General features: G+C 37.7%; 1 protein-coding gene across 1 annotated transcript in view; it reads right to left on the reverse strand.

Annotated features, from left to right (window-relative positions):
- The window catches only part of ATAD2B (ATPase family AAA domain containing 2B), a 117,306-nt gene that overhangs the window by 20,474 nt on the left and 74,739 nt on the right, over window positions 1–22,093 (reverse strand). The window contains exons 19-22 of the mRNA XM_054727877.1: window positions 18,856–19,041; window positions 15,514–15,649; window positions 10,276–10,457; window positions 6,834–6,993 (exon numbers count right to left, since the gene is read on the reverse strand). Of these exons, the coding sequence (XP_054583852.1) occupies window positions 6,834–6,993; window positions 10,276–10,457; window positions 15,514–15,649; window positions 18,856–19,041 (664 nt within the window). The remainder of the gene's footprint in view (window positions 1–6,833; window positions 6,994–10,275; window positions 10,458–15,513; window positions 15,650–18,855; window positions 19,042–22,093) is intronic.

Raw genomic sequence — 22,093 nt, forward strand, 5'->3', positions numbered from 1 at the left:
GGGAGTAGGCACAGGGGTCCTGAGAGCTGTCCCTTCAGCTCTCTCCCCAAAGCCACCTCCCCCAGTATCTCCTCATGTGACTCTAGTCCACTTTGCCTTTCCTCTGCCAAAGCCCGGGGTGATGGCTGCATATGAAATTTTGTGCTTGAGTCTTTTAAGAGGGTGCCTATGTCTCTAGCAGATTGCTGTCTGTCCCTGGCAGACAGAATCCCAAATGATTTTCACAGCCAGATGTTACCTGGCTACCTCTTCCCAGCTCTGGTGCTCTGGGCTGGGGAACCCGGCTTGGGTTGAGACCCCATGCTCAACCAGGGGAATCTTTGCAGCTGAGATAGCCCTCCAGTATCTCAGCTGCTGCCAATGGGAGCAGGACCAGTCCTTTTCATAGCTCCACCCTTCCTACCAGTCTCAATATGGCTTCTTCTGTAAATCCTTGATAAGACTTCTCTGCAACTAGTCTTCAGTTGGTTATTCAGGTTGCTTACTCTATGTTTTAACTATAATTACAGTTTGGCCCTGGGAAAAGGTGAGTATAACATCCATCTACTCTGCCACCATCTTGGATGTGTCTAGACCATTTATTGTTAATGTCATTTATGTGATTATTAATTTGGTTATTTACTCCCCTTTTCTTTCTTTTCGCTTCTTTTTTATTGTATTTTTTTTTTAAACTAACTAGAGGGCCGATGCACAAAATTCATGCAAGAGTAGGCCTTCCTTCACCCAGCTGCTGGCACCAGCTTCCCTCTGGCACCCAGGACCCGGGCTTCCCTCCGGCAACCAGGACCCGGGCTTCCCTCCGGCCACCGACGGGCACCCAAGTCCTGGGCTTCCCTTGCAGCCACGGCTTCATCCAGAAGGTAGTTAGGAAGGATGTCCGGTCTAATTAGCATATTACGCTTTTATATTATAGATTTGATCTCCTTGCTGGCCTACTAGCTCTAACTATTTGCTGTACTATTGCCAGCCCGGGTGAACTTCAAAAAACATCCCTTTTCTTTCTCTCGTCTTGGGTAGTTTCCTCACATGAGTACGCTGATCAGAGTTTAACTCATGCCTAGAGGAGGATCTTCTGCAGATCTCCAAAGTGCTCTCTCCACACAGCTTTCTTCTTTCTGGTAATTTGCCTTGAAAACTTTGCCTGCTTTGGCCTCCTTATATTCCCAGCTCTGTCTCTTTTATTAAGGATGAATTCTAGGCTCTGCCTAGGTTATTTCTTCCCGTGCCACAGTCTGGAAACTTTCCAGGCAACTATAGTGCTCAACTTGTTAGTTTCTCATCTTTTGGGAATCACTTTTCTTTGTTTCCTGATATACAATGTTTTCAAACTTGTTTTTTCACCTATTTTGTTGTGTTTTTCTTTTCTTCATTCTTTGAAAACCAAATTTAAATGGTTGTGTAGTAATCCAAAGTAGGGTGTACCTTAATTTTCAGAACTATTGTTCTACTGTTGAATATTTTAAGTTGCTTCAAATTTTAGCTACGATTAACAGGAAACTACAATGAACATTCTTAGAAGTAATTATATTTTCAAGCTGATAGGGAAGTGGATGAATTTCCCACCATTCCTCCACAGGCACTCCATTATCCAGCTATATTACCTCTTCTATACCTTTATACCCTACTTATATACTTCTTCTCTCAGCCTAGGATGAATGCCCCTCCTAATCCATTCATCTCCAGACAGTGTCTTTATCTTTGTACTCCACTCACACTGTGTACATATTTCCAATACAGACTTATGAAACTGCATTACAATCATCTGCTGCCACCTCAAGACAAAATTCGTAACTGCCAACTCGATGCTATCTTTATATATACCTTAATAGTCTTTCTATTATAATTATCAGTAGTTATATATTTGTCATTACTATAAAATAGTGAGTTTTTAGATAGCAGGGATGGTTATGGGCTAAATTGTGTCCCCATCCGCCCCCGCCTCCCAAAAAAGCCATATGTTGAAACTCTAAACCCCAGTACCTCACAATGTGACTGTATTTGGAATAGAGCCTTCAAAGAGATAATTAAGGTAAAAGGTCGTCATATGAATGGGCCCTAATCCAATCTGATTTGTGTCATTATAAGAGGAGGAAATTTGGATACTCAAGGGTGCATGCACACAAAGAAAAGAACATGTGAGGACACAACAAGCGAAGGAGAGAGGTCTCAGGAAAAACAAAATTGCAGACACCTTGATTTTGGACATTAAGCCTCCAGACCTATGAGAAAATAAATATCTATTGTTTAAGCCACCTGTGATATTTTGTTATAGAAGCCCTAGCAAACTAATACCATGACATAGCATAATGTCTGTCACATAGTAATTAATCAGTAGGTATTTAGTGATCTGAATATCTCTATATCAAAAGGCAAGACTTTCATATTCATCTCTGTTTTGTAAGCATCCAACTCAGTAACTAGTACATGGTACTTACAAATACTGAAGAAAATATGAATGAGTTTAGCTGAAGCACAGCCCACAGAGGGCTCCAAAAGCTAGGGTGAATCTGTAGACTTTATTCCTAAGTAATTGGTCCAAAATAGAAGATTTTGAGAAGACTACAAGATTAGGGCTAAAATTCCAGCAAAATTAGCTAAATAATGATATGTGCTTGAGGGCTAGAGAAGGGATGCCATAGACAAAGAATGAAAAATAGTTAAACATCATATATCACATCTACTAGTATAAGATAACTAGAGGCCTGGTGCACAAAATTCGTACACTGGGGGGGAGGGTCCCTCAGCCCAGCCTGCACCCTCTCCAATCTGGGACCCCTCGGGGGATGTCCCACTCACAATCAGGGACTGCTGGCTCCCAACCGCTCACTTGCCTGCCAGCCTGATCACCCCCTAATCACTCCCCTGCCAGCCTGATCAACACCTAACTGCTCCCCTGCTGGCCTGGTTGTCCCCAACTGCCCTCCCCTGCTGGCCCGGTAACCCCCAACTGCCCTCCCCTACAGGCCTGGTAGCCCCCAACTGCCCTCCCCTGCTGGCCCGGTCACCCCTAATTTCCCTCCCCTGCTGGCCTGATCACTCACAACTACCCTCCCTTGCCTGCCATCTTGTAGCAGCCATCTTTGACCATGGTGGCGGCCATCTTGTGCGAGGATCTGAGGGTCAATTTGCATATTACCCCTTTATTACATAGGATAATTATGGTCTAATATTTCATACTGGTCACACTTAGAACCTACAAATTAAAATTCTCTGGCCAACATATTTCATTTCTGTCCACATCATCCTCAAGGGAGAGAATCTGGGTGAACACTTAGGTAACATAGATAGCTTTCAAAAGGTTGGCTTTTGTCTTCTATGTATATGCTTGTTGTTTTCCCAAATGGTTAACTATTCGGCAAAACAGAACACTGTAAGCTTTCAAATACTCTTGGGAGCTTGTAAAAGTAATACAACATTCATGTAATTTCCACTTGCTACACAACAGACCCTGAGGTTGTTTTTCTAATACATAACAAGTGGTTCCATTGCTATGGAAAAAAAAAATCTCTTGACTATAGATATGAAATAATCTGAACAGAACCAAATCATGCTTTTTGAATTTTTGCATCTAAAACAGTGAAGGAGTAAAGTTACAAGTGTACCATGTCAACTCTGAGAGAGCCATATTTTTTCATTATACAACTGCATTCTGTAGTAAAAGGTTGTTATGCACCAGAAACCATTGCTTCTTTCTTAAGAGGAATATTATTTCAATGTGATTATAATTAAGTTACACAGGGGAAAATATTTGGATTGATCTTCTCAACTGACTTTCTCTAACCACTCAAATTCATTTTTCACTATCAGTCCCAAGTTTTTGTTCCAAAATAGGAATGAATTTTAAATATGGTTCAAGGAATGGAATGAGAATAAAGTATAAAGGGTCACTCTAATGCAAGTATCCACTAAGAAACCAATTTATAAAAATTAAAGTCCAATTTAAACAACAATGATGATAATGAGGATAAAAATATGAACCAACCTTTATGGAACACTTACCACATCCCAGGCACTATGCTAAGGGCTTAGCATATTTAGGTTGAACCATATGAAAATGGTGATTTCATAAAGTACTATAATTATCCCTATTTTGCAGATAAGGAACAAAAATTTACAGGATTTAACTTGATCAAGTTAAAGAACTAGGCAATAGATCTGGGATTAAAGCCTAAAGCACAAGCTCTCATTACCTACTACACAGTTTCAGCAACCTTTGTGTCTTATTTTGGAACTGACAGGCTAAGGGTGTAGGCACTCCAGTGCTCTTACATACTGCTCAAGGCAACCATACAGCAACTGTGAAGGTTGTACCCTCACCAAGGACCCAGCAAGGGAATCAAGTGAGGCTGACATCAGCCCATTCTTCACTACCCAAACTGCAGCCTGTTGCAAATCCATCTACACTGAAGAAAACTGCTATTTTCACTAATAGTTGCCGTGATACTGCTGGTAGAAGTGGGAAATTGTGAGAAAAATTCAAGATTCAAGATTAAATGACCTACAGAAGATACATCTTTTTTGAACTCAAAAATTTCACTTTAAGAAATTTATTCTAAGGAAACAATTAGGGATGTGTACAAAATTATAATATAAAGATATCTATCAATCTTATAATCACAGGAAAAATCTAAAAGAATCAAGTATGTCCAACAATAGGGTATTAGCTATTATAGCACATCTGTATGATTTAAATAATGCAGTAGAAATATATAAAATTCATAAACTTTTCACCAAATGCAGCTATATAAAATTTTATTCTGCCTCTTGGAATTAGGATATTTGCTTTATTATGGTCTAAATTTAGCCCCCTGAAAAAACCAATGTCATGTGGAAATGAGAAATCCAAGTCATTCTAACATGTGGCCTGAGTTGAGAACCACTGCCCTTAAATACACACAGAGAGCAAAACTGTATTCTAAATATCTTTAGATAACTGAAACAAAAATGAATTTTTAAAAAATAGAAAGCATCTTACATGTATATCATCTGTTAAAGAAACAGAATTCTCACTAGAGTGAAAAAAAAAGAATACTGGCCCTTGTCAGCTGGGAGCTGGCCTGGCACTATCAGCTAGGCCAGTGATGGGCAACCTTTTGAGCTTGGTGTGTCAAACTTCGCCAAAAAACTGAGCATAACTCGGGTAGTGAGTCACTTTGAGGAAAAAACATTATTTTGCAAATGTTTCATCCTTAGGAGCAGCAAGTGTTTCATCCTCGGCATGCGGCCGCCTCAGCGGCCGCGTGTCATCAAAAATGGCTACGCGTGTCAGTGCTGACACATGTGTCATAGGTTCGCCATCACTGAGCTAGGCCTTGGTCTACTCAAGTCAAACATAAACAAATTTAACCAATATCAGAAAAGATTACTCTGTGACCACGATGGATCAAGATAAAAACAAAACCATCCCATAATGATGTCTAAACAAAGAGGCCACCCTTTAGGTTGCAGATTTATATATAATGTATAGTTCTTAAACACACACAAGATAATACCCATATTCTACACTTGCTTATTTCTGTTTGTTTAATAATGAAATATGTACAACAAACTGCTAATATTATTTATTTCTAATGGAGGAATTTTACAGGTTTGGTAAAAAGATTTTAATTTTTTCTAAAACCATCTCTTAACTCTTTGATTTGTTTTTCTAAAACCATCTTTAACTCTTGCTCTTTACTCAAAAGCAAGTAGTATTTTGGCAGTGTAAAGTATATCTTAAGCCCTGAAAAGTAAAATTTAAAAAAAAATAAAATAAGCCCTGTTCCCTGAAGAACCTATATATAAGTTAGTGTGAACACAGAGGCACATAGTGCTATACCCTAGATCAGGAACTGGACTTGGTTCTTCCTGTCCATGTGGGTGATATCCTGTGTTTTAGGTCAGACAATCTTTGGTAGATTTTATATAGCCCATCGTTTTCAGTAGTTCTTGGTACCTTATAGTTTGGATGCAACATAATTTATGCTTATTTTTGTCCTAATCACACTTTTTTGTGATTAGGACAAAAGCATATTGCTCTAATCACAAAAATAACCCAAAAAAATTCTATACTGGATAATATGAATGACTGCTGCTTCTTTACCCATCACAGCTTTAGCCTTGCTCCATTCTTCTTGCCTTCCAGGTTCTTAAAATATCGAATCACAAAATTATCCCCACTTCCTAAAAGCGTCCAATCCACTGCAAAGTCCTTCTTCTTTAATTCCTCCCCTAAATCACTAACGCAAGTGGCAAATCCTACAAGGTTCACCATGACATATATTTCCCTTTGACATTCATTTGTATAACTACAGATATGTTCCTGGCAGTCCTCCCTGGAGAGCACTGAAAGAGTTGGGACTGACTACTGACTTGAATACAGGGTGGGATTTGGAGTAAAATAATAAAATCACATAAAAATATCTACAATCTATAGAACAGAGAATGTCTACCTAAAGAGGTCTTTTGATATGTAAACATATCCTATAATGAGCTGCCACAAATTCAAAATTCCCAGTGTTTATCAGCACTAGTGATGTTGACTAAATAATACATTTTTAATTAAATTCTCAATCAGTTTTCCATTTTATCTAAACAAAATAGAAATCTAAGTATAGAAAGTGAAAGGTAAATGATGAAACTAAACCCTTAACATAATACATAGGATAATAAAATCATCTAAATTAAGTACATTTAATTTAATAAGTTAATAATTTAAGTATATTAATTCCTCACCAAAAGGAACTAAATACAATAATGTCATCAAAATGAACTAATCTGTTTGAAACATTAGTATTTAAACTTTAAACTACCTTCTCTATCACCAAAGTGAACCCACCCCAATGTGTCCTTACCTCCTGGGTCCTTATCTGGATTGTATTCTAAAGCATTGCTACAGATGAGGTCAATATCTTTCAGGAAATCCTTCGAAGTCAGGTAATTATGCTTATCAATTTTAGTTATTATTGTTGATAAATCCATTGGTTCCTTGATTACTTCAAGATAATCTGAAACCTAAAACAAATAGAATATTTTAATAAAAATTACTTATGGTATGTCATATATCTACTCATAAAAACACAAAAGAAAATCAAGTAATTATTTAAAAATTAAATCTACATATCTAAGAAATAATTAGATAAGGATAAAAGTATAGAGCACTTTATGTTTCTAAAGTTACTATGTCATACTTTCCATGAAAGCTTCAGTTTCAAGTCATATCTAAATCAACTCTGAAATGTTCTCATCTTGAACTATGAAACCAATTGTGTCAGCTTTTTTTTTAATCCTTTGGCCATTCCTGAGAAGAGAATGTACAGGTAAAAGCACTGATAAAGCATCAATAAATGTTACCTCAAGAAAAAGCTTTTAAAGGAAAATAAAAAGAAATAATTTGTTGTTTTTTAAACAAAACAAAAAATTCTTTCTGTAGGGTGAATCGTTTCATGGAAAGTGTTTTCTGCTCCTTTGGAGTCATTACAAACACTTTGACTTAATTATATAACAAACAAAAAAAGCAATGTTTTCATGACTAGTAAAAGATTTGCTGAACTTGTCTGTAAATATAAATAAATCTACAAGCAAAAAAACACATTTTGCTCTATGTGCCCAATAACTTATATGTTTTATATCTCTTGACCAATAAGAAAGTTCTACCAACTTACAAATCTATTGCCTTCCCCAATGCAAATCTCAAATCAAGTAATTAGGTCTATTATAAAAGCAGTCTTGCAAATGTCTAATTAGTCCAGGATCACATTCTGGGACAGTGATTTCTGCTCTCAGAAACTATAAGCAAGTTTCCTCCATTGCAGATGTCATTGATGCCTTGATTTTAAAAAACTTATATATATGCATACACATTTCTTTAAAATTTTAGGTAGGTGTGTGTGCATGTTTTGATTTATTTTTCACCCTCAATGAGGTGAAACGCCAGTCAATCTCCTTCTAGGGAGGTAGTAAAGCTATACTGAACAAGCAATAGGTTCAGAAGGTATTAGTTGGATTCCTGGCTCTGGCACTTGGCATACCTTTTGTGCATGACAGAAATGTTTTGTAAACCATAAAGCACTATACAAATTCATATTACTACCTATGCTTATTTTTTTTCCTATGCTTAATTTTAAATTCAACACTCATTTTCTAAACTCTTGTGTTTTCTGCAGTTTGCTTTGAAAGTTTTAGATATCTCACATTCATTATTTGAATAGAAATTTATGTTTTTAGGTTATCTAAAGGCTATCTTGGTTCCCTTCTCTATTCTTCCAAGAGATCCCTACTTTTTCAGCTTTAAAAGCAGACAAAAAAACAGAAGTAGAATGAAAGTGAGAAGAAACAACATAAAAGGAAGCTAGAGAAAATATAGCACTTAAATAAAAGTTTCATCTGACTAGCATTTTCTATCCCCTTTCACTGCCAAACCATCATTTATAAACTTTATTCTAGCACAGATAGCATTTGAAATCTGACAATCTCTTCCGGTTAGGAAGAAAAAGTTTTCCCTGGAAAAGGCAAAATTGTTTACTCCCAGCATGGTAAGCTAACTTGGGGCAATCCCTTATCAATTAAGTGTCAGGGGGAAAAAATTAAGTGTCAGAGTCCCATATCCAATTTGAAATAAAAATACTTAAAACAATCTTAAAGTGGCCTGATAGATTTAAGATTATCTGAAAACACTAGAAGGGAAAAAAAAAAAACACTGCTCCACAAATATAAAATGGTATGCATTAATTACAAAAGCAAGTCTGGCAAGTCCTGTCATTCCAGTGGGAAAAGATAAAAACGGTAGCTGTAAGGTCATGTAAAGAATGTGGGCTTTAAATTTTTTTAAAACTTTGAGTCTTGCCTGTATCACTTGCCAAAGTGCCACAGTTTCCTCATTTGCAACATAAGGACCTTTGCAAGGATGCTGAAAGGATCAAATGGATAAAACTATGTATTGTAGATAAATCCTATACTGTATAATAAAAGGCTAATATGCAAATCGACCGAATGGCAGAATGACCAGTCGCTATGACATGCACTGACCACGCGGGGGCAGACGCTCAATGCAGGAGCTGCTCCCTGGTGGTCAGTGCACTCCCACAGGGGGGCGCCGCTTAGCCAAAAGCCGGGCTCACAGCTGGCGAGCGCAGCGGCAGTGCTAAGGATGTCCGACTGACGGCTTAGGCCTGCTCCCCCCGGGAGAGAGGACCTAAGCCATCAGTCGGACATCCCCCGAGGGCTCCCAAACTGCAAGAGGGCACAGGCCGGGCTGAGGGACCCTCCCCTCTACCCCAGTGCACGAATTTCATGCACCGGGCTTCTAGTATGTAAATAAAATTATAGATAGTCCTTTTATTTGGGGGGAAAAAAATAGGTATTTTCAGACTTGTCAGGAGTGGAGGGGGGCAGACATAGTTCATTTTCACAGTTATAGATGAGGTAATGGTTCCAAATGAATCTGATCAGATTTCATAATGAGTATGCAACATTAAACTTTGAATCATTTCATAATTCAAATTTTTAAGAGATGAAAAAATTAAAACACCAAAACTGTTCAAACATGGAGTCTGAACTATAAGAAGAAGGCCAGTAAAGATCATATTGTGTTCATCCACACACTATATTATCCCAGGATAAAAAAATAAAAGTAAAAATAATTTTAATCTAAGTATTCTAGTAGATTCCAAATGGAAAATTTCTTTTCTCATCATCACAAACCATGCTCCCACAAGGACACAAAACAATGCACAAAGAAAGTGAGAAATTTTCCATCAGGAGCAGAAAAAATCCTTAGAGAAAAATAATTTTAGCTGCACAGGATATGCTTAACTTCAAGTAGCATGTTAGTCACAGGCATTTCTAAAACATGAAAGACACATTTCAGGTTTATTAGCAACCTCTTTCAATAAAGTATACATAATGTGAGAAATGCCCATATCAACTGGTATTGTTTGGTTAATATCAATTATGCTTGTAGAATTTATCCTGGAATAAAAATAGTCTAGTATGGACATTTCACTGAAATAACTTTCAATCCTCTTCTTAAATTGAAAAATAAGAGATCACAAAGATCAATGCTAATTAAGAGGACATATACAAATTGGACACTAATTTCATCCAAAAGTCACCAAATATTTGCTGATGACATTGGTAGTTATCACATGGATTAAAAATTTACAGGCTAGGGGTAATTTATTCATCCATGCCTTTGCTTTTTTTCCTTCCAAAAAAAGATGTCAATTTTTTTTTTCTTTTAGCCAGTTCAACTTCACTGTTTGCACACTACTGAAACAAGACCTCTTCAATATCCACCGGTTTGCTGAAGATGTTAAAGCGTTTATCTGTGGCCAGCCTCTTGGTTACATCCCTGAGAAACAACCGCAACTCTCTTAAAGTATTTTCCTCCTGGTCCTCCATCCGAATTTTCTCTGATTCTGATAACTGACGAGGTGGAGAAGGTAATGCAAGAGGAAGCACTTCCATAGTACAAAGACCTAAAGAAAATGGAAGAAAATGTTGATTCCAACATGGCAAGGCCAGGACCTCAATTACTTTTCTGGCATTCTCTCACAATGTTCTTTTAAGAAAAAGAGAATTCCAAACATAGGTGAGCCATGCAAATCCAACATGTAAAAATTTGAATGGAAACCAGATATGTTAAGGAATAGTTTTACTTTACAAAATAACTCACAACAGGACTCCTTTAAAGGGCAAATGATATGATTTTAAAGAATTTGATTTTGAAACATTATTTATATACAACTTATGAAAGATATTTCAAACCAACATCAGTTAAGTACTGTATACTGATTTGCTTGTTTAAAACCTGCTTATCAAAATGGGGTTCCCTTATTATATACATGAAAGTCAAATGGGCAAGTAACAAGTAATTGGTCCTTCCTGTTCCCAAAGAATTCTGAGTTTAGTCTCCTATCTTCATATTCTTAGTACAACAAAGTATGGATAGTAAATGGCACCTGCTGGGAGCAAAATAAAAGTAGAAACTGAATGGAGAATTCCAAAGACACAGTGAGAAGATGGAAAACCGAGTCTAAAGCATTACATATAAAATATGTGGTATACTATCTACCACCTCCCCCCAAAGAAAACAAAAAACCTAGAAAGGTAAAGTATTAACTTTTCAAATTACAGTTCTCTATTTCCTTAAAAGACTTTTCTTGTAACATACTGAAGATCAGGATTAAAATTCTAAGGGTTCTTGTTGATTTCAAATAGCCTCTAAAATGAAAAATCAATGTCAACAGAAGCAACTCAAAAATAAAATGAATTATATTAATCATTAACACAGATCTATGGAACTAAAATATATCTAGGAGAATGCAAGACACTTTATTAAAATGAATCATTTTCACAATGAAGTATTTTAAATACTTAGAAATATAGAAGGCAACAACCAATAATCACTAGGCATAAATTCCATATTGAATTTCCCAAGGTTTCCAGGGGTGGGGGTGGGATTCACAACTATAGCCATTTGATAGGTGTTCATTAAAACAGAGAAAATGTGGAAAGAAGCCACTAAAGGGCCATCCTATATAATTAAAGCCTAATATGCTAAGTATCCGACCATTCGTTCAACCGTTTGACCAGTCACTATGACACGCACTGACCACCAGGGGGCAGACTCTCCAACCAGTAGGTTAGCTTGCTGCTGGGGTCCAGCCGATCAGGACTGGGCAAGACAGGCCAGACACACCCTGGAGCCCTTCCACAGTCCTTCCCTGACCCCGATTGTGAACTGGTGGGGTCCCTTGGCCTGTCCTGCGCCCTCTCACAATCTGGGACCCCTCGGGGGATGTCAGAGAGCCGGTTTAGGCCCTATCCCCGCAGGCCAAGCCAAGGGACCCCACTGGTGCACGAATCTGTGCACCGGGCCTCTAGTAACATTATAATGTGTTGGATGACATAACCAGTTGAAAACAAAGAAGTAGAATGAATATGGAAAAGCAAACACTTGGCAGGGATGGGAGATGTATTTAATATCCTACAAGAACAGCTACAAGAAACAAAAAAGAGCAAGTGGAGATGGCAGCCTAGGTAAATACCTGTACTCGCCGCCTCCCACAACCACATCAAAATTACAACTAAAATACACAACAACCATCATCTAGAACCGCTGGAAAGCTGGCTGAATGGAAGTCCTACAATTAGAAAAGTAAAGAAGAAAGCACACTGAGATTGGTAGGAGGTGCAGAGACGCAGAACGGGCTGGTCTGGCACCCACGTGTGCCGTTTAATAGGGAGGGAGATCATCTCTGCGGAGGCCACCCGGAGGAGCAAGGGGTCCCAGCCCCACACAAGACCCCCAGCCAGGGTTGCAGAACTGGGAAAAGAAGTCCCTACAGGCAGTAAGAATTACAGGCTGTAAAAACCAGTGAGAATTAGGGCTCAGTGACACACAGGCTGCTGGAGACCCAGCTGTTCCTCTTAAAAGGCGGGCACCACAAATTGAACTTACAAGGTCCTGCTTCCTCTAAGCTCCAGCAACAGGGTAAGGCTCTAGGAAACACAGACACATACGAGGAGAAACTGGATTGTCTGGCATTGGGTCAAGAACTCAGGGGTGTCTTTCTCCCAGCCAGAGGTGCTTGCGGGGATCATTGCTCCTATGCTGATACCTCCCCAGTCACAGGGCTGACTGGCAGCCATTTCTGTTTGCTCCGCCCTGGTGATTACCTAAGACCACCTCATCCAATTTACAACCCCACCCAAGCTGTGTGCAGCAGCTTTTGCATATGAATGGCCTGTCCTTGCTCATCAGGCTAAAATCTCTCAAACAAGCTGCAGCTGGGTCAGAAAGCCCCAAACCTATCAATAAAAGGCCCAAATCCTGGCACCAGCACCAGCCTGCCTTGCTTCATAGTTGGGCCTCATCTGGGCACTTCCAAATCTGATACAAAGAGGAGGAGTCTGCAGATCTCTCTGTGGCTCCTGCTGGGTGGCCCCAGGCAGTGGCTGACTTTGCACCTTCTTGGAGATCCAAGAGCCAGTGTACCCAGTAGTCAGTGTCAGACCATACCAGATTACAACTCTACACATCCATAAACAATACACTCAAGGGGCAGACTCAGTGAGCACCAAAGTCCCACTGAAGCAAGTCCTGCTCCATAGGGGTATCTCTTGCACAGCAGCTCTCCCACTGTAGTTGCAGCTGGTCCTCACAGCCAATTGGCCTGGAGGTCAATTCCTCCTAGGGACACCAACAACAATAAGGCTCAACTACAACAAGACTGTACTCACAGCCCACAAAGAGGTGCACCTATAGCTTCCAGCTCAGGTGACTGGGGAGGCTGAGCCACTGGGCCCTATAGAACACCTACTACCCAAGGCCACTCTACCAACTCAAGGAGACATAGCAGCTCTACCCAATACATAGAAACAAACACAGGGAAGCAGTCAAAATGTGGAGACTAAGAAACATGTCACAAATGAAAGAAATGGAAGAAAGAAAACTACTGGATATAGAGTTCAAAACCACAATTACAAGGTTACTCAAGAAACTTCCAGAAACCTGGAAAAAAAAAAACACAGTAAAGGACCAGTCAGAAATTAAGCATACACTGACTGAAATAAAGAATAATATATAGGGATTCAACAGTAGAGTAGAGGATTCTGATAATCAATGATTTGAAATATGAGGAAGCAAAAAAAGCCCAACCAAAGGAGCAAAAAGAAAAAAGAATCCAAAAATATGAAGACAGTATAAGGAGCCTGTGGAACAACTTCAAGCATACCAACATCTGAATTATGGGGGTGCCAGAAGAAAAGAGAGAGCAAGATATTGAAAACCTTTTTGAAGAAATGACAGAAAACCTTCCCTAACTAGTGAAAGAAATAGACTTACAAGTCCAGGAAGCACAGAGAGTCCCAAACAAGAGGAACCCAAAGAGGACCACACCAGGACGCATCATAATTAAAATGCCAAGGGCTAAAGACAAAGAGAGAATCTTAAAATCAGCAAGAGAAAAGCAGTTACTTGCCGACAAGGGAATGCCCATACAACTGTCAGCTGATTTCTCAACAGAAACTATGCAGGCCAGAAGGGAGTGGCAAGAAATATTCAAAGTGATGAATAGCAGAACCTACAACCAAGATTACTCTACCCAGCAAAGCTATCATTTAGAACTGAAGGTCAGATAAAGAACTTCACAGACAAGAAAAAGCTAAAGTTTATCACTACCAAACCAGTATTATATGAAATGTTGAAGGGTATTCTTTAAGAAGAGGAAGAAGGAAAAAAGATCAAAACTAAGAACAACAAAATAGCAACAAATATATACCTATCAACAATTGAATCTAAAAATCAAGACAAATGAATAAGAAATCTAATGAACAGAATAAACTGTTGAATAAAATAGAATCAGAGGCATGGAAATGGAATAGACTGACGATTCTCAGAAGGAAAGAGGGTGGGAAGATTTTAAACAAAGATCTTATTATATGTTTACATGCATTACCTATGGACACAAACAATAGGGTAGTAAAGGCCTGGGGCAGGGTGGGAACCAGGTTGGGGAAGGGGGGTTATGGTGGGAAAATGAGGGACATCTATAATAATCTCAACAATAAAGATTTTTAAAAAAGAACAAGGGAAAAGAGGCTTAGTTTTTTGTTTTGTTTTTAACTAATAGGATTATTATTTTCCAAGAGAGGCTGAAAGATGAGTAAGGATTCTTATCTTTTACACATCTTTAAGACTAGAAAAAGAAACTCATTTGAATTACTTGGAATGTAGTCCTTATTTAAGGCAGGGGACTGAAATCTGAAAAATTTTGAGGCCCCTCTTAATGCTATGAGCCCAAATCTAAGAAAACTCTAATCCTCAAAACAAAGCCATGATAGATTTCCAAGTGCCTAGGTAGCATAAGATATCTATAATAATCAAAGCATAATATGCTAATTAGACCAGACGTCCTTCCAGACGAGGCCGCAGCTGCAAGGGAAGCCCAGTCCTGGTGGCCAGAGGGAAGCCTGGATCCCAGGTGCCAGAGGGAAGCCAGTGGCAGCAGCCGGGGGAAGGAAGGCCTACTCTTGCACACATTTCGCGCATTGGGCCTCTAGTCTAATATAATATAATAGGTGCTCAATAAATATTTGAAAATTTAATCAATAAATAAAATAAACCAGAAAAGGCAAATGTTCTCATCAGCTCCTGGCCCTCAAAGTAATCAGCACAACACCTGGTGTTTCACAAACTGACAGTTCGAGTTCTCAGTACTTAAAGTGACTAAAACAGAACAGAACCAAAGACTTTTTTTTCTTTGACTTTTTGAGCCTCAGAATGTGAAATCTTCCAAGAGCACTTTAGTAACCATCATCTATTAGTAAAGCTGTAACAATGAGGCTGTACTTCCCAATCTCAAATCAGGTGAACACAATGCCACCTCTACATAAGTCCATCTAAAGATAAAAAGAACCTGAAAACTGTCTTCACTTCCACAAAGAAATGGATTTTAAAATGACTCCAAGAAAGGCATCTCTTAACTCCACTTCCCATGCCCATTTTCCTAAAGGCTTTAGGAACTTTACCAGCGTGTTTCCTTCGTGGTGGAGCTACTGATGCCTGATTAAGAATCAATTCTTGGAAAAATTTTCTTCTGTCTTCTTCAGTAGGCCTTTGAATATACAAGACCTCTTCATACTGTATTCTAAAGATACATTTAACCTATAAACAAACACACACAAAAAGAAATTAAATATATAGAGAATTAAAAGCTTACCTATTATATCCAATTACAATTTCTTCAATTTCCAGTACCATTTGCAATCTTCATTTAAGATTCATGTGGGGTTAGAATTAACCTAGTCCCAGGCTATACTATTGAAAAGTTCAACCTCATGGACTAAACAAGAATGGAAGAATTATTTAGTTGCCCAAGTCATTAATAAATTATAGCTGGAAGAGTCAGAGGATAATAGTAAAAAATACAGTTGAATGTAACAGTCAGATGGCAACAATCTCAGAGGGCTTATTGCATAGGAGCTGAAAAGTAATTACCTAGCACCTACAACACACAGCTGGCAAGTTGCCAACACTGCCTGCTCTTCCGCTGTTTCTCTGTATTTCCTTTTCTCTGGCTTCCCTTCCTGGACTCTTTCCATACCAAGTCTATTCCACTGTATTGTCTAGAATCCTGGTATCACTGCAGATGAACTACACCTCGGTCTTTTCACAGAATGCTCCACAATGACACCATCTTCCATGCAAAACTCCTAAGCAAAATTAAGTCAGTTTCTTCCAGCTGGATTATCTATACCTCTCCTGTGTTCGTCTGCTCTATAAAGACTTTAACCCCAACCATCCCCCTTGCAAGGCATGCTTTTAAAATCCTCTTTATGTCACCCACATTTGACTGCACACTTAATTTATGTTTTTCTAGAAGGTCTATTTCTACTTCTAGACACCAAACTCCCTAAGAACAGTCCATTTCTTAGTCGTCTGTTTTTCTATACCTTACCACAGGGCCTGGCACACAGTAATGCACAAGCATGTACTCAATGAGTAAAGCTCGTTCTTCTGTTCCCCAACCCACATCAAACTGGAAAGTGTAATTAAAAAGGGAAGCAGTCACTAATATGAGAAAGTACCAACCATGACAGTATGGGAATACTGGATTAAAATTCAAGACATCAGATTTTAGCCCAAACGTAGCCATATATTTGTGGTAAACGTTAGACAATCCATTCAATTTGTTATGTCTAACCACTTACTGAATTGAAGACTATGAACTTCATAAATATTATTTTAATCTTTATAACAATGAGGTATGAAGGCATCCCATTTAAAAGATGAAACTTGGGCTTGTAAAGGTTTTAAGTAACTAGCTTAAGGTCACAACATGAATAAATAGAGAACACTAGATTACATAATCTATAAAGGACTTTCCTAGCTCTAAAATTCTAAGACAGAGAAGAAACAATCAATGAAAAGTAAACACTAGAATTCAAAATTTGAATGGAATTTATTTACCTCAACCCAAAGCCAAATCCTTTAAGAGTTTATAAAATTTCACCTTGTATCCTTCCAGTATTTTTTTAGACTACCTTCCTGTGCAATTCCCTCCAACCCTTTGGTCTATGATTTGCTGACCCTTCTTCAGAAGTTCTGGTGTGCATATTTACCACGAAATACCATTATGTGCCAGATACTGCAGTTATAAACTTGAAGAAAATAGGCTTACTTCCTGCTATCAAGATCTTAAAGAGTCTCATAAGAAAGTATTCTGATACCATAAAGGTAGAGAAACATAGAGGAGACCCTGTAAGAGTGAAGAGGCATTAGACAAAACATAGCCAAAATAGCTAACATTAATTCTGTCCTGACAAAATAGACAGAACACAATACACTAGAAGTACCAGAATCTTGTTCAAAGATAGCAAAACCTTTATTTTCAGTTTTAAATATTCTCCCTTCTCAACATTTTTCAACACTGTGTTAAACTTTGAGAATATAAAACATACCAAAAGTAAGTCTACAATAATCCTGTGGTATTCCTGCCAGGTTATTACAACCATCTCAGAATCCATCATTTTATAAGTAGGCTAAATTATTTTTCTTTCAATTTACTCCTAACTTATTTTCTGACATTCTCAGCCTCAAACATCATGCTGCAAGAAGACAAGTCTTGTATAATTCCCTGTAAAACTCATCTCTCACCATGGTTCACACTGGTCTTTGTACATGCAAATCACTCTTTCCTAAACCGGTTTTTAACTCTCCACTCAAGCCGGTGCTTTCTGGGTGATGCTTTCTCTGACTTTCCCAGGTATACTTATGCATACCTTCTAATATCTCTCATTAGTCCTTGTGCAAGCGCAATGAGTTTTAGTAAATTCAGTTATACGACCATCACAAGTCAGTTTTAGAACATTTGCATCACCTCCAAAACCTTCCCTCATGCCCATTTGCAATCAATCCCCTCACATTCAGACTCCCAGACCGACAACTAGAGATTTGCTTTCTGTCTCTAGAGAGTTGCCTCTTCTACAAACTGTATAGCATGCCACTAGTAGTCTTTTGTGTCCAGCTTCTCTCACTTAGCATCATATACTGAGGTTCATCCACAGTGTAGACTTTATCAGTAGTTTATTCATTTATTGCTGACTAGAACTTCATCACATGTATATACAATATTTTGTTTCATTAATCACCAATTCATAAATACTTGGGTATTAAAATAATTTTTTGAAAATCAATTTCATTCACATGAGTTGATATACTAATTTTTTCTAAAACTGTGATTTTACCTTTGATTTTAATATATTAAATATAAATTGAATTTGAACTCAAAAGCTAAATATCAGATTTGAAAAATATACATCATCATCATAATATTCAACTTAGCATGATGCTGCCAATGAAAAAGCTGGAAGGTCAAATCCCACCAAATAATCTAACAGATGAGAAGGATAATTATAATGGAATTGATGACAATACAGCTAAAGTCTCTTTAGTAGATGCTATATATATACATGTTGGGTTCTGGTCTAAGCATGAATTATCTCAATCTTCACAACAATAGTGAGGAATATATCACTACTATACCAAAAAAGAAACAAACTTAGATGTTTACTTGTTTAAGTCACAGAGCTAGTAAGTGGTACAACCTAGGCATGAATCTTGACAGTTGATTTCATAGTAATTAGAGAGATAAAGAAACATTGATGTGAGAGAGAAACATCGATTGGCTGCCTCCAGCATGTGCCCAGACTGGGATCAATCCACAACCTGGGTATGTGCACTAACCAGGAATCAAACCTGCCACCTTCTTGGTGCACAGGACAATGCTTCATCCCTGAGCCACACTAGCCAGGGCGAGGTCAACTATTTTAAAACAATATAATAATGATAAACATTCCAGCAGTTCTTACCTCTTCAGGAAGTTCACTGTACATGGTTTCAGAGGTAGACAACAGAAATATAGGTGAAAATGATGGTATATCCTGTAGCAAAGTCAGAAAAGTTGCTCTCACAGTTTCACTAACAGCTTCCCACCAATCACCAATGTGAGGCATGTAAACAATACTAGGTACTGTTCTTCGAGCTTCACGAAAAATCTAATTAAGGAAAAGAATGGAATTAAAAATTCAAACTGATATTGATCCCAAATATCTAAAGTCTACCCAGTAAACCCCAAATACAAAAATGTGTCAGACCTGTTATAGTAATTCTTTTCAGCCCAAATATTTAAGTTGTGCGAGGTCTGATGCACAAGCCATGCAGTTTCTATCTACCCTTGCCCCACCTAAAGTATTTTTCGCCATTTTATTATTCCTATTCAGTAGATATTAATAATATAAAGGTATCAAACTGTTCCACTTATCTATAAAATATGCTGCAAATGAAGAGATAAGGATGTCACTACGTCAGAGTGATATCAGTAAGCACAAAAAAAGGAAGACATAGTTTACATGTTTGTGCACATTGGCTAAAATCACTAAGCATATGAAATAAACATTTTAAACAAAATGTACCACCCTAGACCTAAAATTAACGTACTACTGCTGAACCACTTCTTCACCTCCAATTTACCTTAATTCAATCTTCAATTCAAAATGGTCACAAAATGCCCTGGCATCTCTAACGAGCAATAAATACTATATATTAGCACAAAACTCTGAGACACTCTGTCAGAAAATACAAGATAAAGTTTCCTTAGGTATTAAAAAGAGTCCTATTGTAGCTTCAGCCGCAGTCTGCCAAAAAACACCAATAAAGAACAGGTTGACTATCAGTAAGCTGCCAAGCATAACTACAACCATTTACATATACGTCAACAACAGCTTAAGAGCCCATCGATAAATTCTCACAGGTTAATATGACATCTCTAAGATTTTTAACAAGTGTAGAAATAAGTGCAAAAATCTCTCTTTCTTCAATTTAGAGAATTCTATTACTAAAATTATCTATTTTTCCTTATTTTAAAACGCACATTTCAATTAACCTATATAATGTTCAAGATACAGAAATAAGAATTTAGTATTTAAAATGATTAGGATTAATAGAAACGTTTCTAAGAATCAAAAGGATTATTTTTCTTAATGAGGAAGCCTACCAGTTGCATGAATTTTTCAAATATTACATTTTACACAGTTTTAAACCTCCTGTATAAAATAAAATATATTGCCAATTTAATAATAAACCAGATGAAAGATGCTCAAATAAAATGCTTCCCCCAAATTGGAAATGTAGATGTTATGATCACTCACATCAAAAGTAATATTTGCTCCTTCCCTTCCTTTAACATTTGCATATCCACCAATCCAGAACAGTTGTACAGTACAACTCCTTCAGGACTCAAATTTTGACCTTTTCTGCAAACACGCACCCTCTTATCCTGGATCTTGAAAATCCAAGGATTATTGTTTTCCAAAGTTCTTGTAGAAGATTCATAAGAGAAAAACAAGCATAAATATCGGCAAAATGAAGGAACCACACAGCAGCACAAAGGCAAGTGAGGCATTTGATTTAAAAAGGATTATTACATGCCACCCAAATTAGGCATGATGTGTGAAGACAGTGACCGACGCCTCTGTCACTTTCCCGCTCCCACTCTGTGCTGTAACTCGGGAGAGTCAGCTGGGGGAGAAAGAAGATTACATGGAAAAGACTAACAAGCTATACAGCTTACTGAGAAACTCACCAAACTAGCTACCTAATTCAATCATGCAAGTACCACGTGCGCAGGAAGATGAGAAACCAAAGCCTTTTTAAAAAATGAATTTTGCCTTTCATTCTAGTACTTGTAGGTTAGGTTTTCTTGGAAGATGTGTTGAGAACACCTAACTGCTAACAAGTGTTAAGAGTATGGGCAAAGCAACTCCAGATTAAGGGATAATGAACACTTTACAGAGCCCGGAGTTCAATAATGCTGTACTGTAGTGTTTTAAACTTATTTGCAGGGCTGAACTAGATATATATATATATAAGCATCACCAACACTAACAGAGTTGAGGGTTTTTCAAAAATTTTTCTCCTAAGCCTTTAGAGGAGAAGCATCTTTAATTTCTAGAAAAATTGAACAGCACTACTAAAACAAGTTTTCTTTTAAATTCTTTGCTCCATGGTATCTCAGAGTATTAAAATAAACTTTCATATTTTCTTTAAATATATATTCAATCTGTTTTAATACTCCATTTTCATAATGAAAATTCAAAAAGTGCAAACTCTGAGAAAGTATTTAAAATTTCAGAAAAAAAGTGTAATCCTATTGTGACTTTTCTATAATGTAAAAACAGCTCTTCAGCAATTTGCTGGTAAAGTTGTGGAATAAGATACATTCTGTGAAACCAATTAAACAGATAATTCCAAGTAGAAAAATAAAGCCTAGTTTTAGTGAAGCGGCAACTGTCTTGGGAATAAGTGATGCCATTTGATAACTAGAAAAATACTCACCTACAGGGTGTCTTGGATTGGTGGATGTGCAAGGTGTAGTAGAAAACAGAAAAACTGTTATAGAGAAAAAAAGACAGTAGGCCAAATTACTGAACCAACCGTTTCAAAACACCTCTGACATGACCAGCACTCTTGCACAAATAAAATGAACAAATATCAGTGTATGGGGAACTGTTCATTTTGATTCTTTAAACAATATACTCCATTTCCTTCTGGCCTCTTCTTGCCCCCAGATAGCATGGTCCCTTATATAACATAGTTTTGTTTCTTTGTTGTTGTTTTTTAAAAAATCACAAACTACTTCCTCTGAATATTAAAGATATGAAAGGCAAAAATCAGGCCACTGAAGTTAGAAGTACCCATGTAAGGAAACACTAATAATATAAACTGCATCTATAGTCCCTTATCATCTCAAAAGCTAGACTTTCAAGTCAGTACTTTAGCTGCCAAAATAAAATGTTCAGGGCACAAAAATGTACTATATTTTAAAAATTAAGAATAGACAGCCCAGCTGGCACGGCTCAGTGGTTGCGCATCGACCTATGAACCAGGAGATCACGGCTCAATTCCAGGTCAGGGTACATGCCCGGATTGTGGGCTCGATCCTGTGTGGGGTGTGCAGGAAGCAGCCGATCAATAATTCTCTCTCATCATTGATGTTTCTATCTCTCTTTTCCTCTCCCTTTCTCTCTGAAATAAATAAAAATATAATAA

The sequence above is a fragment of the Eptesicus fuscus genome, chromosome 16 (assembly GCF_027574615.1).
Source record: "Eptesicus fuscus isolate TK198812 chromosome 16, DD_ASM_mEF_20220401, whole genome shotgun sequence".
Classification (NCBI taxonomy): Eukaryota; Metazoa; Chordata; class Mammalia; order Chiroptera; family Vespertilionidae; genus Eptesicus; species Eptesicus fuscus.